At 44.0% G+C, this 14,341-nt stretch overlaps 1 protein-coding gene and 1 non-coding gene across 3 annotated transcripts; both read right to left on the bottom strand.

The window, feature by feature from the left end:
- Window positions 1-3,478: 3,478 nt before the first annotated feature.
- ZNF774 (zinc finger protein 774) lies at window positions 3,479-13,930 on the bottom strand. Of its 2 annotated transcripts, XM_076004726.1 has the most exons (4): window positions 13,669-13,930; window positions 11,354-11,476; window positions 9,261-9,367; window positions 3,479-8,107 (listed from the first exon to the last, which is right to left on the bottom strand). In XM_076004726.1, the coding sequence occupies exons 2-4, from the start codon at window positions 11,458-11,460 to the stop codon at window positions 6,708-6,710; spliced, it is 1,614 nt and encodes a 537-aa protein (XP_075860841.1). In that variant the 5' UTR covers window positions 11,461-11,476; window positions 13,669-13,930; the 3' UTR covers window positions 3,479-6,707. The 2 variants fall into 2 exon arrangements, with proteins under 2 accessions (XP_075860841.1, XP_020144703.2); XM_020289114.2 differs by lacking the exon at window positions 13,669-13,930 and having other exon boundaries at window positions 11,354-13,417.
- LOC142872057 (U7 small nuclear RNA) lies at window positions 5,692-5,753 on the bottom strand. Its single transcript, XR_012920300.1, has one exon. It is a non-coding gene; the product is annotated as a U7 small nuclear RNA (small nuclear RNA).
- Window positions 13,931-14,341: the final 411 nt, after the last annotated feature.

Here is a 14,341-nt window from a genome sequence, read left to right as displayed (position 1 = left end):
CCCATCTCTACTAAAAATGGAAAAATTACCTGGGTGTGGTGGTGCATGCCTATAGCTCCAGCTACTCCAGAGGCTGAGGCAGGAGGATGGCTTGAGCTCAGGAATTTGAGGTTGCAGTGAGCTATGATGATGCCATTGCACTCTACCCAGGGCGACAGAGTGAGACTCTGTCTCGAAATAAATAAATATATATATATATATACACACATATATATACATACATACACACACACACACATATATGTTACAAACAAGTGACTTGTGTCTGTAAAATACTGTTAGGAAGTAGGGGAGTAGGTGTAGGAGGAGCAGGAGCCTGTGGAGCTCTTTAGTTTGGAGGTAATATGCAACCCTGCTGGCAGCTATGAGATTTCACCTTTCCTCCAAGAACCTGGGGAGAAAGGAGGAGTGGGAGCTGGGGAGGGACCTAGGGTGTAGGCTACCTGCTTGTATTGTCTCAGAACATAAAGGGGCACATGTGGAAGAGGCTGCTCATTACATTGCACAGTACTGGGATCTGTGAGAGCCCCAGATAAGTAAATTTTTACAGCCAGATTACCTGATTTAACAGATAGACTGAAGTCTAGAGTGATTAACTGACCTGTCCATGGACAGCTGGCTATTAAGTAGCTGCACCAAAACTAGAAACTTGCTCTTCTAACTCCTGGTTCTGTGCTGCTTCCAGATCCTGCCCCCTGACTCTGAGGTTACTCATAGACAATGAGCGCAAATCACGTTCCTGCTTTTGGGGTTACGAATCCTTGTGCTAATAATGTAGCTTTTGTTTCCCTCAAATGTCCTCTAACTGGCTCCCTCTTGTGGGACACCCTTCCAGGACTTCTAACATTAATCCAGTGCAAATTCTCGGAATGTCACTTCTGAGGAGTATCATTCTCAACTCCGTATTTTCTCATTCTGCATTCTACCCATGGCCAAAATGCTTTTACCCAGAGAGATGAAACCCCTGAACTTCACATAAATTACCCCTTACTTCTGCCTGCTGGGCTTTTCCCTTGCCTCCTCATTTGATTTTTACAAATTATTGTCATTGTCTAGGTACTGATCATATTTGATTTAGAACAATACTTGGGTAGATAAAATAAATGAAGATGGCACACTCTCATATTACCATAAAAGGGATGTAAAATCATTCCCAGCTGCTGCTCCGGTTTCAGGCCAGGATAGCACTGGGAAATATTAATGGCCAAGTTAGAGATTCTCTCCCTGACTAAGGAATCACTTGGGGGGTTTTTGTTTTTTGTTTTGTGAGACAGAGTCTCGCTCTGTTGCCCCAGGTAGAGTGCTGAGGCATCATCATAGCTCATAGCAACCTCACACTCCTGGGCTCAAGTGATCCTCCTGCCTCAGCCTCCCAAGGAGCTGGGACCACAGGCATGTGCCATGACTGCAGGCTAATTTTTTTTTTTTTTTTTTTTGAGACAGAGTCTCACTTTGTTGTCCAGGCTAGAGTGAGTGCCGTGGCGTCAGCCTAGCTCACAGCAACCTCAAACTCCTGGGCTCGAGCGATCCTACTGCCTCGGCCTCCCGAGTAGCTGGGACTACAGGCATGCGCCACCATGCCCGGCTAATTTTTTATATACATATCAGTTGGCCAATTAATTTCTTTCTATTTATAGTAGAGACGGGGTCTCGCTCTTGCTCAGGCTGGTTTTGAACTCCTGACCTTGAGCAATCCGCCCGCCTCGGCCTCCCAGAGAGCTAGGATTACAGGCGTGAGCCACCGCGCCCGGCCTGCAGGCTAATTTTTTTTTTCTATTTTTAGTAGAGACGAGGTCTTGCTCAGGCTGGTCTTGAACTGCTGGCCTCAAGCAGTCATCTGGCCTCAGCCTCCCAGAGTGCTAGGATTACAGGTGTGAGCCACAACCAGGCCCACTTGAGTGTTTATTGAGCTCTTTAGCATGCTGCTTCATGGGGAACCTAGACAAACTGGAGGGGAGGGAGGAGAAGAGCAACAAGGTACATTAGAAAAGTCATTGTGAGGTTTATGCATTTAGAAATTTCCTGTCTGAACAGAGTCTCTCACTGGAAGAAGCTCAGAGATCTAAGTCATGGAGGCCAAAATTTAGAGAGCAGTATTTTAAAAATCAAAGAAGTTCTAATCAAGCAGCTATTGTGCTATTCCTATACAAACTGTACCTCAGGGAAACCAAATAGTTGACATAGGTGAATTCTCTTTATGGAAGTATTCCAGATAATAAATAAAGAAGGAATGATGGAAATAAAATATCACCATTTGGCAGCCCAAAATAAAATAAGGGATTATCAATGGTTGCTAACATCATAAGAACAGAGACAAGATAACACCTAATGGAAGTATATAAGATCATATGTACCTCCTAATGGAAGTACATAAGATCACTATGTAGTATTCTTTTTTTTTTTTTTTGAGACAGAGTCTCACTTTGTTGCCCAGGCTAGAGTGAGTGCTATGGCGTCAGCCTCGCTCATAGCAACCTCAATCTCCTGGGCTCAAGTGATCTTCCTGCCTCAGCCTCCTGAGTAGCTGGGACTACAGGCATGCGCCACAATGCCTGGCTAATTTTTTCTCTATATATATTCGTTGACCAATTAGTTTCTTTCTATTTATAGTAGAGACAGGGTCTCACTCTTGCTCAGGCTGGTTTTGAACTCCTGACCTCGAGCAATCCGCCCGCCTAAGCCTCCCAGAGTGCTAGGATTACAGGCGTGACACTATGGAGTATTCTTGCCAAAATATCTGAATATGATCAGACTTATAATCTCCTAATGGAAGTACATAAGATCACTATGGAGTATTCTTGCCAAAATATCTGAATATGATCAGGCTTATAAATCCAATCACTACTATTAGGAAAGCAGGGAATAGGGGAGCATTAAAGAACACCATAGGGTGAAATTAACAAAATATAGATCTGTGTGAGACACTACAACAAATAAGTTATGAGAAAAAAAGAGATACCAAAAAAAAAAAAAAGAAGAAGAAAAAGAAAGAAAAGAGGAGAGGCGTGGGGGAGAGAGGAAAGAGGATTTTAGATTAAAACTTGTAAGAAATATACCAACCAGGCCGGGCGCTGTGGCTCACGCCTGTAATCCTAGCTCTTGGGAGGCCGAGGCGGGCGGATTGCTCAAGGTCAGGAGTTCAAAACCAGCCTGAGCAAGAGCGAGACCCCGTCTCTACTATAAATAGAAAGAAATTAATTGGCCAACTGATATATATATAAAAAAAATTAGCCGGGCATAGTGGCGCATGCCTGTAGTCCCAGCTACTCGGGAGGCTGAGGCAGAAGGATCACTCGAGCCCAGGAGTTTGAGGTTGCTGTGAGCTAGGCTGACGCCACGGCACTCACTCTAGCCTGGACAACAAAGTGAGACTCTGTCTCAAAAAAAAAAAAAAAAAAAAAAAAAAAAGAAATATACCAACCAATTGAATGTAGTTCCTTATGTAGATTTTGCTTCAAACAAACTAAAAACTAAAATAAAAAAAAAAAAAACATAAGATGGTTAGGGAAATGTGAATGTTGACTGGAACACTTGGATGATATTATTATACAAATCACCATTATTATGGGTATGTTTAGTAGAGGAGACGTCTTTTATTTTTTTTATTTTTATTTTTTTTGAGACAGAGTCTCGCCTTGTTGCCCAGGCTAGAGTGAGTGCCGTGGCGTCAGCCTAGCTCACAGCAACCTCAAACTCCTGGGCTCAAGCGATCCTGCTGCCTCAGTCTCCCGAGTAGCTGGGACTACAAGCATGTGCCACCATGCCCGGCTAATTTTTTTCTATATATATTAATTGGCCAATTAATTTCTATTTATAGTAGAGACGGGGTCTCGCTCTTGCTCAGGCTGGTTTCGAACTCCTGAGCTCAAATGATCCACCCACCTCGGCCTCCCAGAGAGCTAGGATTACAGGCGTGAGCCACTGCGCCCAGCCGAGGAGACATCTTTAAACAGTGGTTCTCAAACTTGAGTGTGTCATAATCTAGTGGAGGACTTATTAAAACACAAAGAGTTCCTGATTCAGTAGGTGGGGGGGGAGGGACTGAGAATTTGCATTTCTAATAAGTTCCCAGGTGATGCTGATGCTGCTGGTCTAGGTTCACATTTTGAGAACCATTACACTGGATTAAGCAGACTTTTTTCCCCTGGTCAACTATCTAATTACCCTTTCAATGAAGAAGCTTAGGTTATCAGCTGAGTTCTAGCCTCTGTGAGCTATAGCACTCAGATGGCATTTCATAAACAGAAGAGAATGAAGTCGTATTCCAAGGCTGATGTAATAATTCAGTCTGTATTGACGTAGGAAGGCTTGAAAGAAAAAAACCTTCAATCCACCACCTTTCTCTCCAAATAATGATAACCACCCAACTCCCTCCTTAACCCCTTGCCCCTGCCCTTACTCCTCCACTTTCATTCCATCAGGATCAACGACCCTAGCACAGCATCCTGTAATGCTACCTACAACTTAGGCTACTGCCCTCCATCATTTCCAAATTCAGACTGGTTTAAATGGATATTATATGGGTCCTTCAGTTCCATATTCTATCCTTCAGTAGTGTCTCAGAGGCACTCTAACAGACCCCAGAGCGTGTCTGTTGTTGAAGAGGAAGACTGCAGACTGCAAATCTAGCCATCTGCCCCCAAATCTGGCTCTTCTGTTAATTATGTGACCCATGATAGGTCATGTCATTTAGCATTTTCACACCTTAGTTTTTCAACAGTTAAAAAAATAAAAGTCCCTCATTATGAGAGAAAATGGGACACCTGGAGAAGTATTAGCCAAAACTTCTTAGAAAAAAGACATTAGCAACAGTACTGTAACATTAAACCTTAGAGATATTACATTTACAGTTTACCAACAAAATGCTAATATGTGAGTGTGAGTGTGTATATGTATGTATGTGTAATATATATTTCAGATCCTCAGGACAACTTTGTAAGATAGGTAAGATAGGTATAACTTAGGGCTGAGAGAAGGTGAAAGCCTGGCCAAATTCAGGGCCAAGGCCAGGGCCATAGCCTGTACCTTCTTAATTAAGTCAGTGTTCTTTCTAACACATCGCCTTCCCTCAATTTATTTCAATTAAATATAAGAATGTACTAGTGCATAAAATAAATGGCCCTATAAGGATCAGAGAGTTGCATTAACCTAATAAAACTAAATGACTAATGATCCGGCAAATTAGAAAACAAGGGTTGCTTCCTTCAACTAAATGCCAGGAAAGATCCCTGTAATATCACTTGACATTCTCAGCAATTTTGCTTCCACAATTTTACATGCCTCTTTCAGATCTCTCTGATTTGCTCATCATAGAATATTTTCTTTCTTTTTTTTTTTTTTTTTTTTGAGACAGAGTCTCGCTTTGTTGCCCAGGCTAGTGTGAGTGCCGTGGCATCAGCCTAGCTCACAGCAACCTCAAACTCCTGGGCTCGAGCAATCCTTCTGTCTCAGCCTCCCGAGTAGCTGGGACTACAGGCATGCGCCACCATGCCCGGCTAATTTTTAATATATATATCAGTTGGCCAATTAGTTTCTTTCTATTTATAGTAGAGACGGGGTCTCGCTCTTGCTCAGGCTGGTTTTGAACTCCTGACCTTGAGCAATCCGCCCGCCTCGGCCTCCCAGAGAGCTAGGATTACAGGTGTGAGCCACCGCGCCCGGCCTTCTTTCTTTTTTTTAAAAATAGATTTAGGGGGTATTCTGGTGAGGACCAGAAAACCTGCTAGACAAATTCTAAAAGACCTGTAACATTCATAGAATATTTTCTATATCTCAGATGACAACAAACCTACAGTGGAAGTACCTCATATGCTGCTGTTCAAAGAGCTTCTGAAATTCTTTCAGCCTCTAAGTCACAAGACTGCAAACATCCTGTATGATAATGCTGCCTCATCACGGCAGAGACATCTGGTGACTAATGTATGCACAGCGCTGGACTGGGAAAGAGTTGCCTTTTTATTAAATCTGTATGTTCAGACCCCAAATTTAGCTCCAATCTAATTGGAGAATTTCTTGCAAATTCTGACCCTGGGAGTACTGCATTAATAAATTCTCTATTAAATAATAAAGCTGATACAAGCAACCAAGCTTATATTGAATGTCTTTTAAAGGCCAGGCACTTCATTAAAGGCTTTACATAAAACTTCAAATAGTCATCATTAATAATAAATGTGACCATTTATTTATTGAGCATCTAATCTGTGCCAGGCACTATACTTGGTCATTTAACATGTGATCTCTAGGCCACATTTCTCTCACTTCTCATTTAGTAACCAGGCGTAGACCATTAAACTTAGTTTCCCTGTCTAAGCCAGTCACACATTGAAGGAATGCCTTTTGTGTTCAGAACGTTATTTGGACCCTTTAAGTTTATCCTCTCCATTATAACAGAGAAGAGAAAGAGAGAGAACAGGTCAGGGCCCAACTTGAGCTACTGAAGTCCAGGTTTTCTCTGTTTGGGGTACTTGAAGACAGTAGCAATAGACATTTGGAAGGGAGTAGCAGAACCACTAAAGACTATTTCCTAAGTCAAATGGGTGTTTTTTTGTTTTGTTTTTTGAGACAGAGTCTCACTTTGTTTCCCAGGCTAGAGTGAGTGCCGTGGCATCAGCCTAGCTCACAGCAACCTCAAACTCCTGGGCTCAAGCACATCTACTGCCTCAGCCTCCCGAGTAGCTGGAACTACAGGCATGTACCACCATGCCCGGCTAAATTTTTCTATATATTAGTTGACCAATTAATTTCTTTCTATTTATAGTAGAGACAGGGTCTCGCTCTTGCTCAGAGCTGGTTTCGAATTCCTGACCTCCAGCAATCCTCCCGCCTCGGCCTTCCAGAGTGCTAGGATTACAGGCATGAGCCAGCACCCCCGGCCTCAAATGGGTGTTTTGATGGCATAAAAGATGTGCTTTCTGACGGAAGCTCTTGTCACATTTACTACAGTGAAAAGGTTTTTCTCCTGTATGTGTTCTCTGGTGTGTGAGAAAATGGGACCGCTGATTGAAGGTCTTGCCACACTCAGGACATTGGTAGGGTCTGTCTCCTAAGTGGATTCGTTGATGGGTAATGAAGTGAGAGCTCTGATTGAAGCTCTTCCCACACTCGCCACATTTGTAGGGTCTTTCTCCTGTGTGGATTCGTTGGTGCTTAATGAGAGCAGAACTGTCAGCAAATGCTTTCCCACAGATGTCACACTTAAAAGGTCTCTCACCTGTGTGTGTTCTCTGGTGTGTTACCAGATGCGAGCTCTGACTGAAACTTTTGTGGCAGTCGGGACAACTGAAAGGCCTCTCTCCTGAATGAGTACTCATGTGAGCTACGAAATGAGAACTATCTCTGAAGCCCTTCCCACACTCTGGGCATTTAAAGGGCCGTTCTCCTGTGTGGGTGCGTTGGTACTTAATCAAATCTGAGCTCTGGCTAAAACTCTCCCCACAGTCATTACACCTGTAAGGCTTCACCCCTGTGTGAGTCCTCTGGTGGGTGATAAAATTTGAGCTTCGACTAAAGCTTTTATGACATTTGAGGCACGTGTAGGGCTTCTCTCCTGTGTGCGTTCTTTGGTGCATTATAAGGTGTGGCTTCCGCCCAAAAGTCTTCCCACACTCTGGGCACTCATAGGGTCTCTCACCCGTGTGGGTTCTCTGATGTTTGATAAGTGTCGAGCTGTCACTGAACTTTTTCTCACACCCATTGCACTGGTAGGGCTTCTCACCTGTGTGTGTTCTGCGATGGGTGACAAGGTCTGAACTCTGTTTGAAGCCTTTCCCACACTCGATGCATTTATAAGGCCTCTCGCCAGTATGGGTTCTTAGGTGTCTTGTAAGATAGGAACTCTGGTTAAAGCTTTTCCCACATTCTGCACACACAGGCTTGTTTCCTACATATCCATCCAGGAGCTTGTTTAAATCCCTCTCTTGTGTAAAGAGCTCCTGCAGGCCCTCTCCTGGAAGGATTCCATGTTGTCCTTCTAATTCAAAGCCCCTTTCCCAGTTTCCTCTCCAACCAGGAGTATGAGAAATATTTTTATCGGTCCTTTCTGAGGATGTTCCACATTGTTCTGTTTCAGAAATATTCTGATTGAGTTTTGCCACCTGGTGCTCAAAGTCTGAAAAATTAACAGAAGTAACAGAGAATAAAGTTATGAGGAAAGAACATCAGATAGCAGTAAGAAAGATGAAAATTACTGTTTCTGTAGCAGACTAAATTTAATTCAACCACTCTGTTTTTCACTTTGTGAAAAGTTTATTGAAGTTCATTGAGCTTACAAAAAATATGAATTCCTAAACTCTTTTTAAGATAGCCAGATGAATGTTGAGGTAATCTTGATGTCCTTCAAGAGCATACCATATATCATCAAAATTGGGCAACTCTTGCAAAGATGTTAGTTTATACAAAGTGAAATGCTTAGTCAAAATGAAGACTTTATCCCATTACTGACTGCCCAAGAAGCAAAATTTAAACTTCGTAATAGTAAAAACAGGCCAGGCACAGTGGCTCTCATCTGTAATCTAGCACTCTGGGTGGCTGAGACGGGAGGATTGTGTGAGTTCAGGAGTTCAAGACCAGCCTGAGCAAGAGCAAGACCCCATCTCTACTAAAAATAGTAAAAATTATACAGGCAACTAAAAATAGAAACAAAAGGCCGGGCGCTGTGGCTCACGCCTGTAATCCTAGCTCTTGGGAGGCCGAGGCGGGCGGATTGCTCAAGGTCAGGAGTTCAAAACCAGCCTGAGCAAGAGCGAGACCCCGTCTCTACTATAAATAGAAAGAAATTAATTGGCCAACTGATATATATATAAAAAATTAGCCGGGCATGGTGGCGCATGCCTGTAGTCCCAGCTACCCGGGAGGCTGAGGCAGAAGGATCACTCGAGCCCAGGAGTTTGAGGTTGCTGTGAGCTAGGCTGACGCCACGGCACTCACTCTAGCCTGGGCAACAAAGTGAGACTCTGTCTCAAAAAAAAAAAAAAAAAATAGAAACAAAAAATTAGCTGGGCATGGTGGCAAGTGCCTGTAGTCCCAGCAACTCGGTAGGCAGAGGCAGGAGGATTGGTTGAGCCCTGGAGTTTGGGGTTGCCGTGAACTATGCTGACGCCACAGCACTCTAGCCTGGGTGACTGAGTGAGACTCTGTCTCAAAAAATAAATAAATAAATAAACATACCAAGAACAAAAGTCTAGGACAGTATTCCAAATTCTTCATCTAAACAAGGCCTGAAATGCTAGATTTCCTCCCAGTGGGTAGCACTCACAACTCACCTGTGTGACTTTCCCTTAGAATCTTCCTTGCCTCAAAGTTTTGGAGTGGTAGAAGCCATGGCTCTTCTTTCTGTGCCAGCTGGGAGATTACACTTGGTCTAGAAATCCTGCCCAAGAAGGTAAACATAGGATGTGATTCTCAGCCAATCGCACAAGGCCTGACCCAAATCCAAGTCTTTCTCCCTCCTAGGTAGAGGAGAACACCAGGGGAACCCTAATGTGTGTTTGGTATTATTCAACAGGTCTCATTCAACAGGCAGCCATGGTCAAGTGACAAAACACGGTGATCTCTCCAGAAGGCTAAGACAAAAGCCCTTTTCCTCCCATTCAAAACAAACAAACCAGACTCAAGTGATAGAAATTCTAGAGTAAGCACAATAACTCATTTCCAACAGCACAAATTCAAATTAAAACAATGACACATTTAGGCAACATGAATATAGTATAGAGGTAATGAATGCAAACTCAGAAGTCACACTGCCTGGGTTTGAATCCTAACCTGCCTCTTACAAGCTGTGTGGCCTTAGAAAAATTACTTAGACTCTGTGTCTCAGTGTCTTCATTGATAAAATAGAAATAAGAATAAGATCTACCTCACAGGGTGGTTGTAAGGATTAAGTGGTAAGTCCTCAATAAATGTTAGCTATCATGGTTACTTTACCCAGACTCTTAAGCTATAGTACCACTGTGACAGGTAGAATATAAAGAAATGAACACTTTGATATTACGCTTGTGGGAATAAACAAATTGATTCAATCTTCTTGGAGGACATTTGGCAAAGTATTAAATACCTTAGGTCTGTATCTATTCTTTGACCCAGCAATTCTAATTCTAAGGAAATGATAAGATTATACTTTAATAAATAAGACTTTTAAAAAAGACAAATAGCTAAAATATGTTCATCACAACACTGGTAATGTGGAAATGACCTAAATGTCCCACAACAAAGGAATAATTATATTTGATTGAACCAAATGAAACTATTATTTTTATAGGTAAAAAAAATGACCAAATATGATTCAGTCTAATATCCTACTTCATACAACAAAATAATATTATTCCATACAACAAAATACTAGGTGGTTATTTTAAGTGACGTACAGAAAGATATTTATCATCAAAGTATATTCACAATACAATGTGTAAGAAAGTGGGATGTACAACTGAATGTATAGTATAATCCCAATATTATTTTTTATGTGTACTTTTGTAAATTTTATATATGCTTAGAAAAAGGCTGATAGGATAGCAACTCTTCAGTTATAGGCTTAGGGATGACTTTTGTTTTCATTTTGCTTATCTTTTACTTTCTCTCTTTTTTTTTTTTGAGACAGAGTCTCCCTCTGTCACCTTGGGTAGAGTGCAGTGGTGTCATTGTAGCTCACTGCAACATCAAACTTCTGGGCTCAAGCGATTCTCCTGCCTCAGCCTCCCAGAGTGGTAGGATTACAGGCATGAGCCACAGTGCCTGTCTTTTTCCTTAATGAGCAAATATTACTTGTTCAATACATATGAAGTAAAGCAGGAGGAGGAGTAGCCATGGTATTTTAGAAAGAACATTGGAAGGTGCTTATTTTCAAGTAACAGATAAAAACACCATAGGGACAGCTCCTTCTTTTCCACAAAGACCTGGGTTGGACTCTCAGCTCTGCCACTTCTGAGTCTCAGTGTCCTTAGCTGATAACACATATATCAAAAAGTTATTGTGCAATATTAATAAGACAATATCAAAGACATCTGCAAACCATAAAGTGTCATAAAGATAGAAGTCATTCTTTTTCTGCCAGGGAGGCAACAATTAATCTCACAGAGGTCTGGAGCTCTAAAAAACCAACATCCCAGAGACCACTCAGAGCTGGGCCCTCTCAAAATATCTAAGTCTTAAATCTAAAGAAGAGTAGTGGCCTGGTGTGGTGGCTCATGCCTATCATCCCAGCACTTTGAGAGGTCAAGGTGGGAGGATCTCGCTTGAGCCCAGAAGTTCAAGGCTGCAGTGAGCTATGATCGAGCCACTGCACTCCAGCCTGGATGACAGAGCAAGATACTGTCTCTTAAAATACAATAAAACAAATAAAGAAGAGTAGCATCCTTACCCTTTGAGAGCCCATTCTTCTAACTGTACTGGGTGGCATCCCTGAAGAGGATTCTCTAAGCAGTGTCCAGGAAACCCACTCTTCCCTGAAGTCCCCAGCCACATCATCAAAGGTCATCAGTTCCTAAAGCAAGAGACCTCAGTATGCATCAGTAGCTCCCTAGATATTCTCACCATTGTCTGAAAATCGAAAGATGGCCCCCAGTTTCCCATACAAACCTCCCCTGAGGTTTAGAACAGCCCTGAGGAGAATTCTGTCAACCACAGGAAGATTGCTTTTCTTGTTCTGTTTTTACATGAGCCTTCTTCCCTTGGCCAACTTTCCCACCACTAAGAAAGGCCTGGACCTCCCAAACACACCTACAGAACCCTCAATCTTTTGGATACATCAACTTTTTGAGGAACAAATTGTTCATGATGAACAAGATAAACAAAAGAGGTTACAGATATAATTTGATTTCTGTAAAGCTTTTTATTTTCTCCAACCACATTTTCCTGAGTAAGCTAGGAAATTATGGACTTAGCTATACTCACATTAGTTATGAGAACAGCTGACTCTTCTTGGCTGCATAGATTTGGGGTCAACTTCAAGGGACAGGCTATGCAGAACCCCAAAGGGAACTGTGCTAGGTACCAATCTACTTCAAGGTTTCACGGAGTCAAAAATGAGACTTAAAAAGACATGGATTTTTAAAAAGGACACAGATAGGTTGTAAAAATAAGTGAAATTCAATGGGGATAACATAAAACACAACCCTTGGGGGCTGAAACCCATCATTAATAATTTATAAATTGACAGCAATATCATGAAAAAATTACTTTTTGGAAGGGTGATCAGAGTTGATTCAGCAGTCCCCAACCTTTTTGGCACCGGGGACCGGTTTCATGCAAGACAATTTTTCCACAGGCAGGGCAGGAGAGGGGGGCGGGTGGTTGTTGGTTTCCAGATGCTTCAAGCACATTACATGTATTGAGCAGTCAAACCTCTTTGCTAATGATAATCTGTATTTGCAGCTGCTCCCCAGCGCCAGCATCACCACCTCAGCTCCATCTCAGATCATCAGGCATCAGATTCTCATAAGGGGCACAAAACCTAGATCCTTCCCATGTGCAGTTTACAGTAGGGTTCGAGCTCCTATGAGACTCTAATGCCACCACCAATCTCACAGGAGGTGGAGCTTATGTGGGGATGCAAGTGATGGGGAGGGGCTATAAATACAGATGAAGTTTGGGCTCCTTGCCTGCCGCTCACCTCCTTCTGTGCGGCCAGTTCCTAAAAGGCCACAGACCTTACCAGTCCATGGCCCGGGAGATTGGGGACTGCAGGATTACTGAATGGATCATTAATTCATTCCGTAATTAATATGTTGCAAGGTATTAAGGGTCACAGAGAAACATATAAGATAAGGTTTTTTCTCTTAAAGTTTCCAATACAAACAAACACAAGTCAGCCAGCTGAATGAATTCTGCACTTCAGTGGAGGAAGAATCAGACAGGGGTGAGGAGGTTTCACTCTTTCACATTTTTTGTCCCACCAATCAAAGCCCCTGTTTCCTACTGAAACACACACACACACATACACACACATACAGAACTTTTCCCAGAAACATGTTTACAGACATTGCTATTGGTCATTTATAAAGTATTACGTTTTTAAGGACCTAAAGATTGTAGGAACACATTTCATCTCTTTGTTTTAAAACCTGAACAAACAACAATAATGTCATTAGGAAGTAATTGTAGTAAGGGTTTTGAGTATAAATTTTACTGCTACACTCCTTATAAAACACGACGGCAGGGCTCACCTGCAGGAGACAGAGCAATTGAGGGGGAGAGAATTCCTGGTCGTGGTCATAGAAACCAGTTTCCCACCCAGCCTCCTTTCCCCTGTACAGGTGACCTCAAAGCAACCCCCCCCCCCCCAGCGCTGAGGTGCTGTGACTAAGTGCCATTGTGAGAAGCACCGGTTTGTCCCCTGCGTTTATTAATAGGAACATGACTGCACGGCTGGGGCTGACACCCGCTCTTGCTCGCGGTGCTGCAGGCCCTAATGGGGGACAGTGGGCAGAGCGTCAGAAAGACAACCTGAACCCGGCGACCACCACAGAGGAGCAAGAAAATTGAGAGGGTGAGTTATCCAGACAACGGTTTAGAAGCCACAGCTACTTCTCCCCACACCTCAGCAAGACGCAGGGGCTCCGAGCCGAGCGCAGGACCCCGGCAGAGCTAGCGTCAGGGTGGCGCGCCAGCCCCTCCACGCCCCCTCGCTGCCGCCGCGGTCGCTGCCGCCGCGGTCTCCCTTCCTGAGTCACTCACCGCCCCAGGGCCCAGCGGGGATGGAGCAGGAAGTGAGAGTCCTCCACCGCCGAGCCGCGCCCGGCCCGAAACGCAGAGGTTGTCCCTCCCAGAACCCGACCGGGATTCGTGACAGGGCTGAGGGGACACAGGTGGACTCCGCGTTCTATAGCCGGGAGCCGGAAAATACCGCCCCCGGCATCTTGCCATTGGCCTTTCAGTTTCCATGGCTAGAAGCCTTCCTTGTCCATAGGCTGTTTGAGCTGTCAATCGCTGCGGAGCATTCTGGGAAATGTAGGCCGGAGCCAGACTTCAAAGGACTGGGAGTCCGGGGATGCCAGTTTCAAGCGGTGACAAGTGCTAAACCCAATTCCTGAGCTCCCGGACCCCGAAAACCTCCTCTCTGGAGCTGAGGGCGGGATCCAAATGCTGTTCCCCCAGAGTGGTATCTGCAGATGCGAATCTCCTAACCTCACCGGACTGCCGCGGAGCGTCCCCAGGGCGAGGGCTCCTTCGCTCTGGCACCTGGTCCCTCCAAGCGCGGAGCAGCTCTGCGCTCTCTCGGCCTTTCTGCCGACCCTCTCCGGCTGGCCCGCCGCCTCACCGCGGGCGGCCAGAGCTCGCAGGGTGTCTGCCGCCGGCCAGGTTCCAACTTAGACTGGGCATAAGAAAGCCCCAGCAGAAACCCTCAGCG

The sequence above is a fragment of the Microcebus murinus genome, chromosome 7 (genome assembly GCF_040939455.1).
Source record: "Microcebus murinus isolate Inina chromosome 7, M.murinus_Inina_mat1.0, whole genome shotgun sequence".
NCBI lineage: Eukaryota > Metazoa > Chordata > Mammalia > Primates > Cheirogaleidae > Microcebus > Microcebus murinus.
The sequence above is the reverse complement of the archived record's forward strand: the minus strand, read 5'-3'. Positions and strand labels throughout refer to the sequence as shown.

Excerpts from the sequence above, each read along its gene's own strand:
- ZNF774 (XM_076004726.1), bottom strand. The coding sequence starts at position 11,460 with ATGATGTGGCTGGGGACTTCAGGGAAGAGTGGGTTTCCTGGACACTGC. Across the intron at positions 9,368-11,353 it reads GAAGAATGGGCTCTCAAAGG|GATTTCTAGACCAAGTGTAA; the intron begins GTAAGGATGCTA and ends CTTCTTGGGCAG. Across the intron at positions 8,108-9,260 it reads TCTAAGGGAAAGTCACACAG|ACTTTGAGCACCAGGTGGCA; the intron begins GTGAGTTGTGAG and ends TTAATTTTTCAG.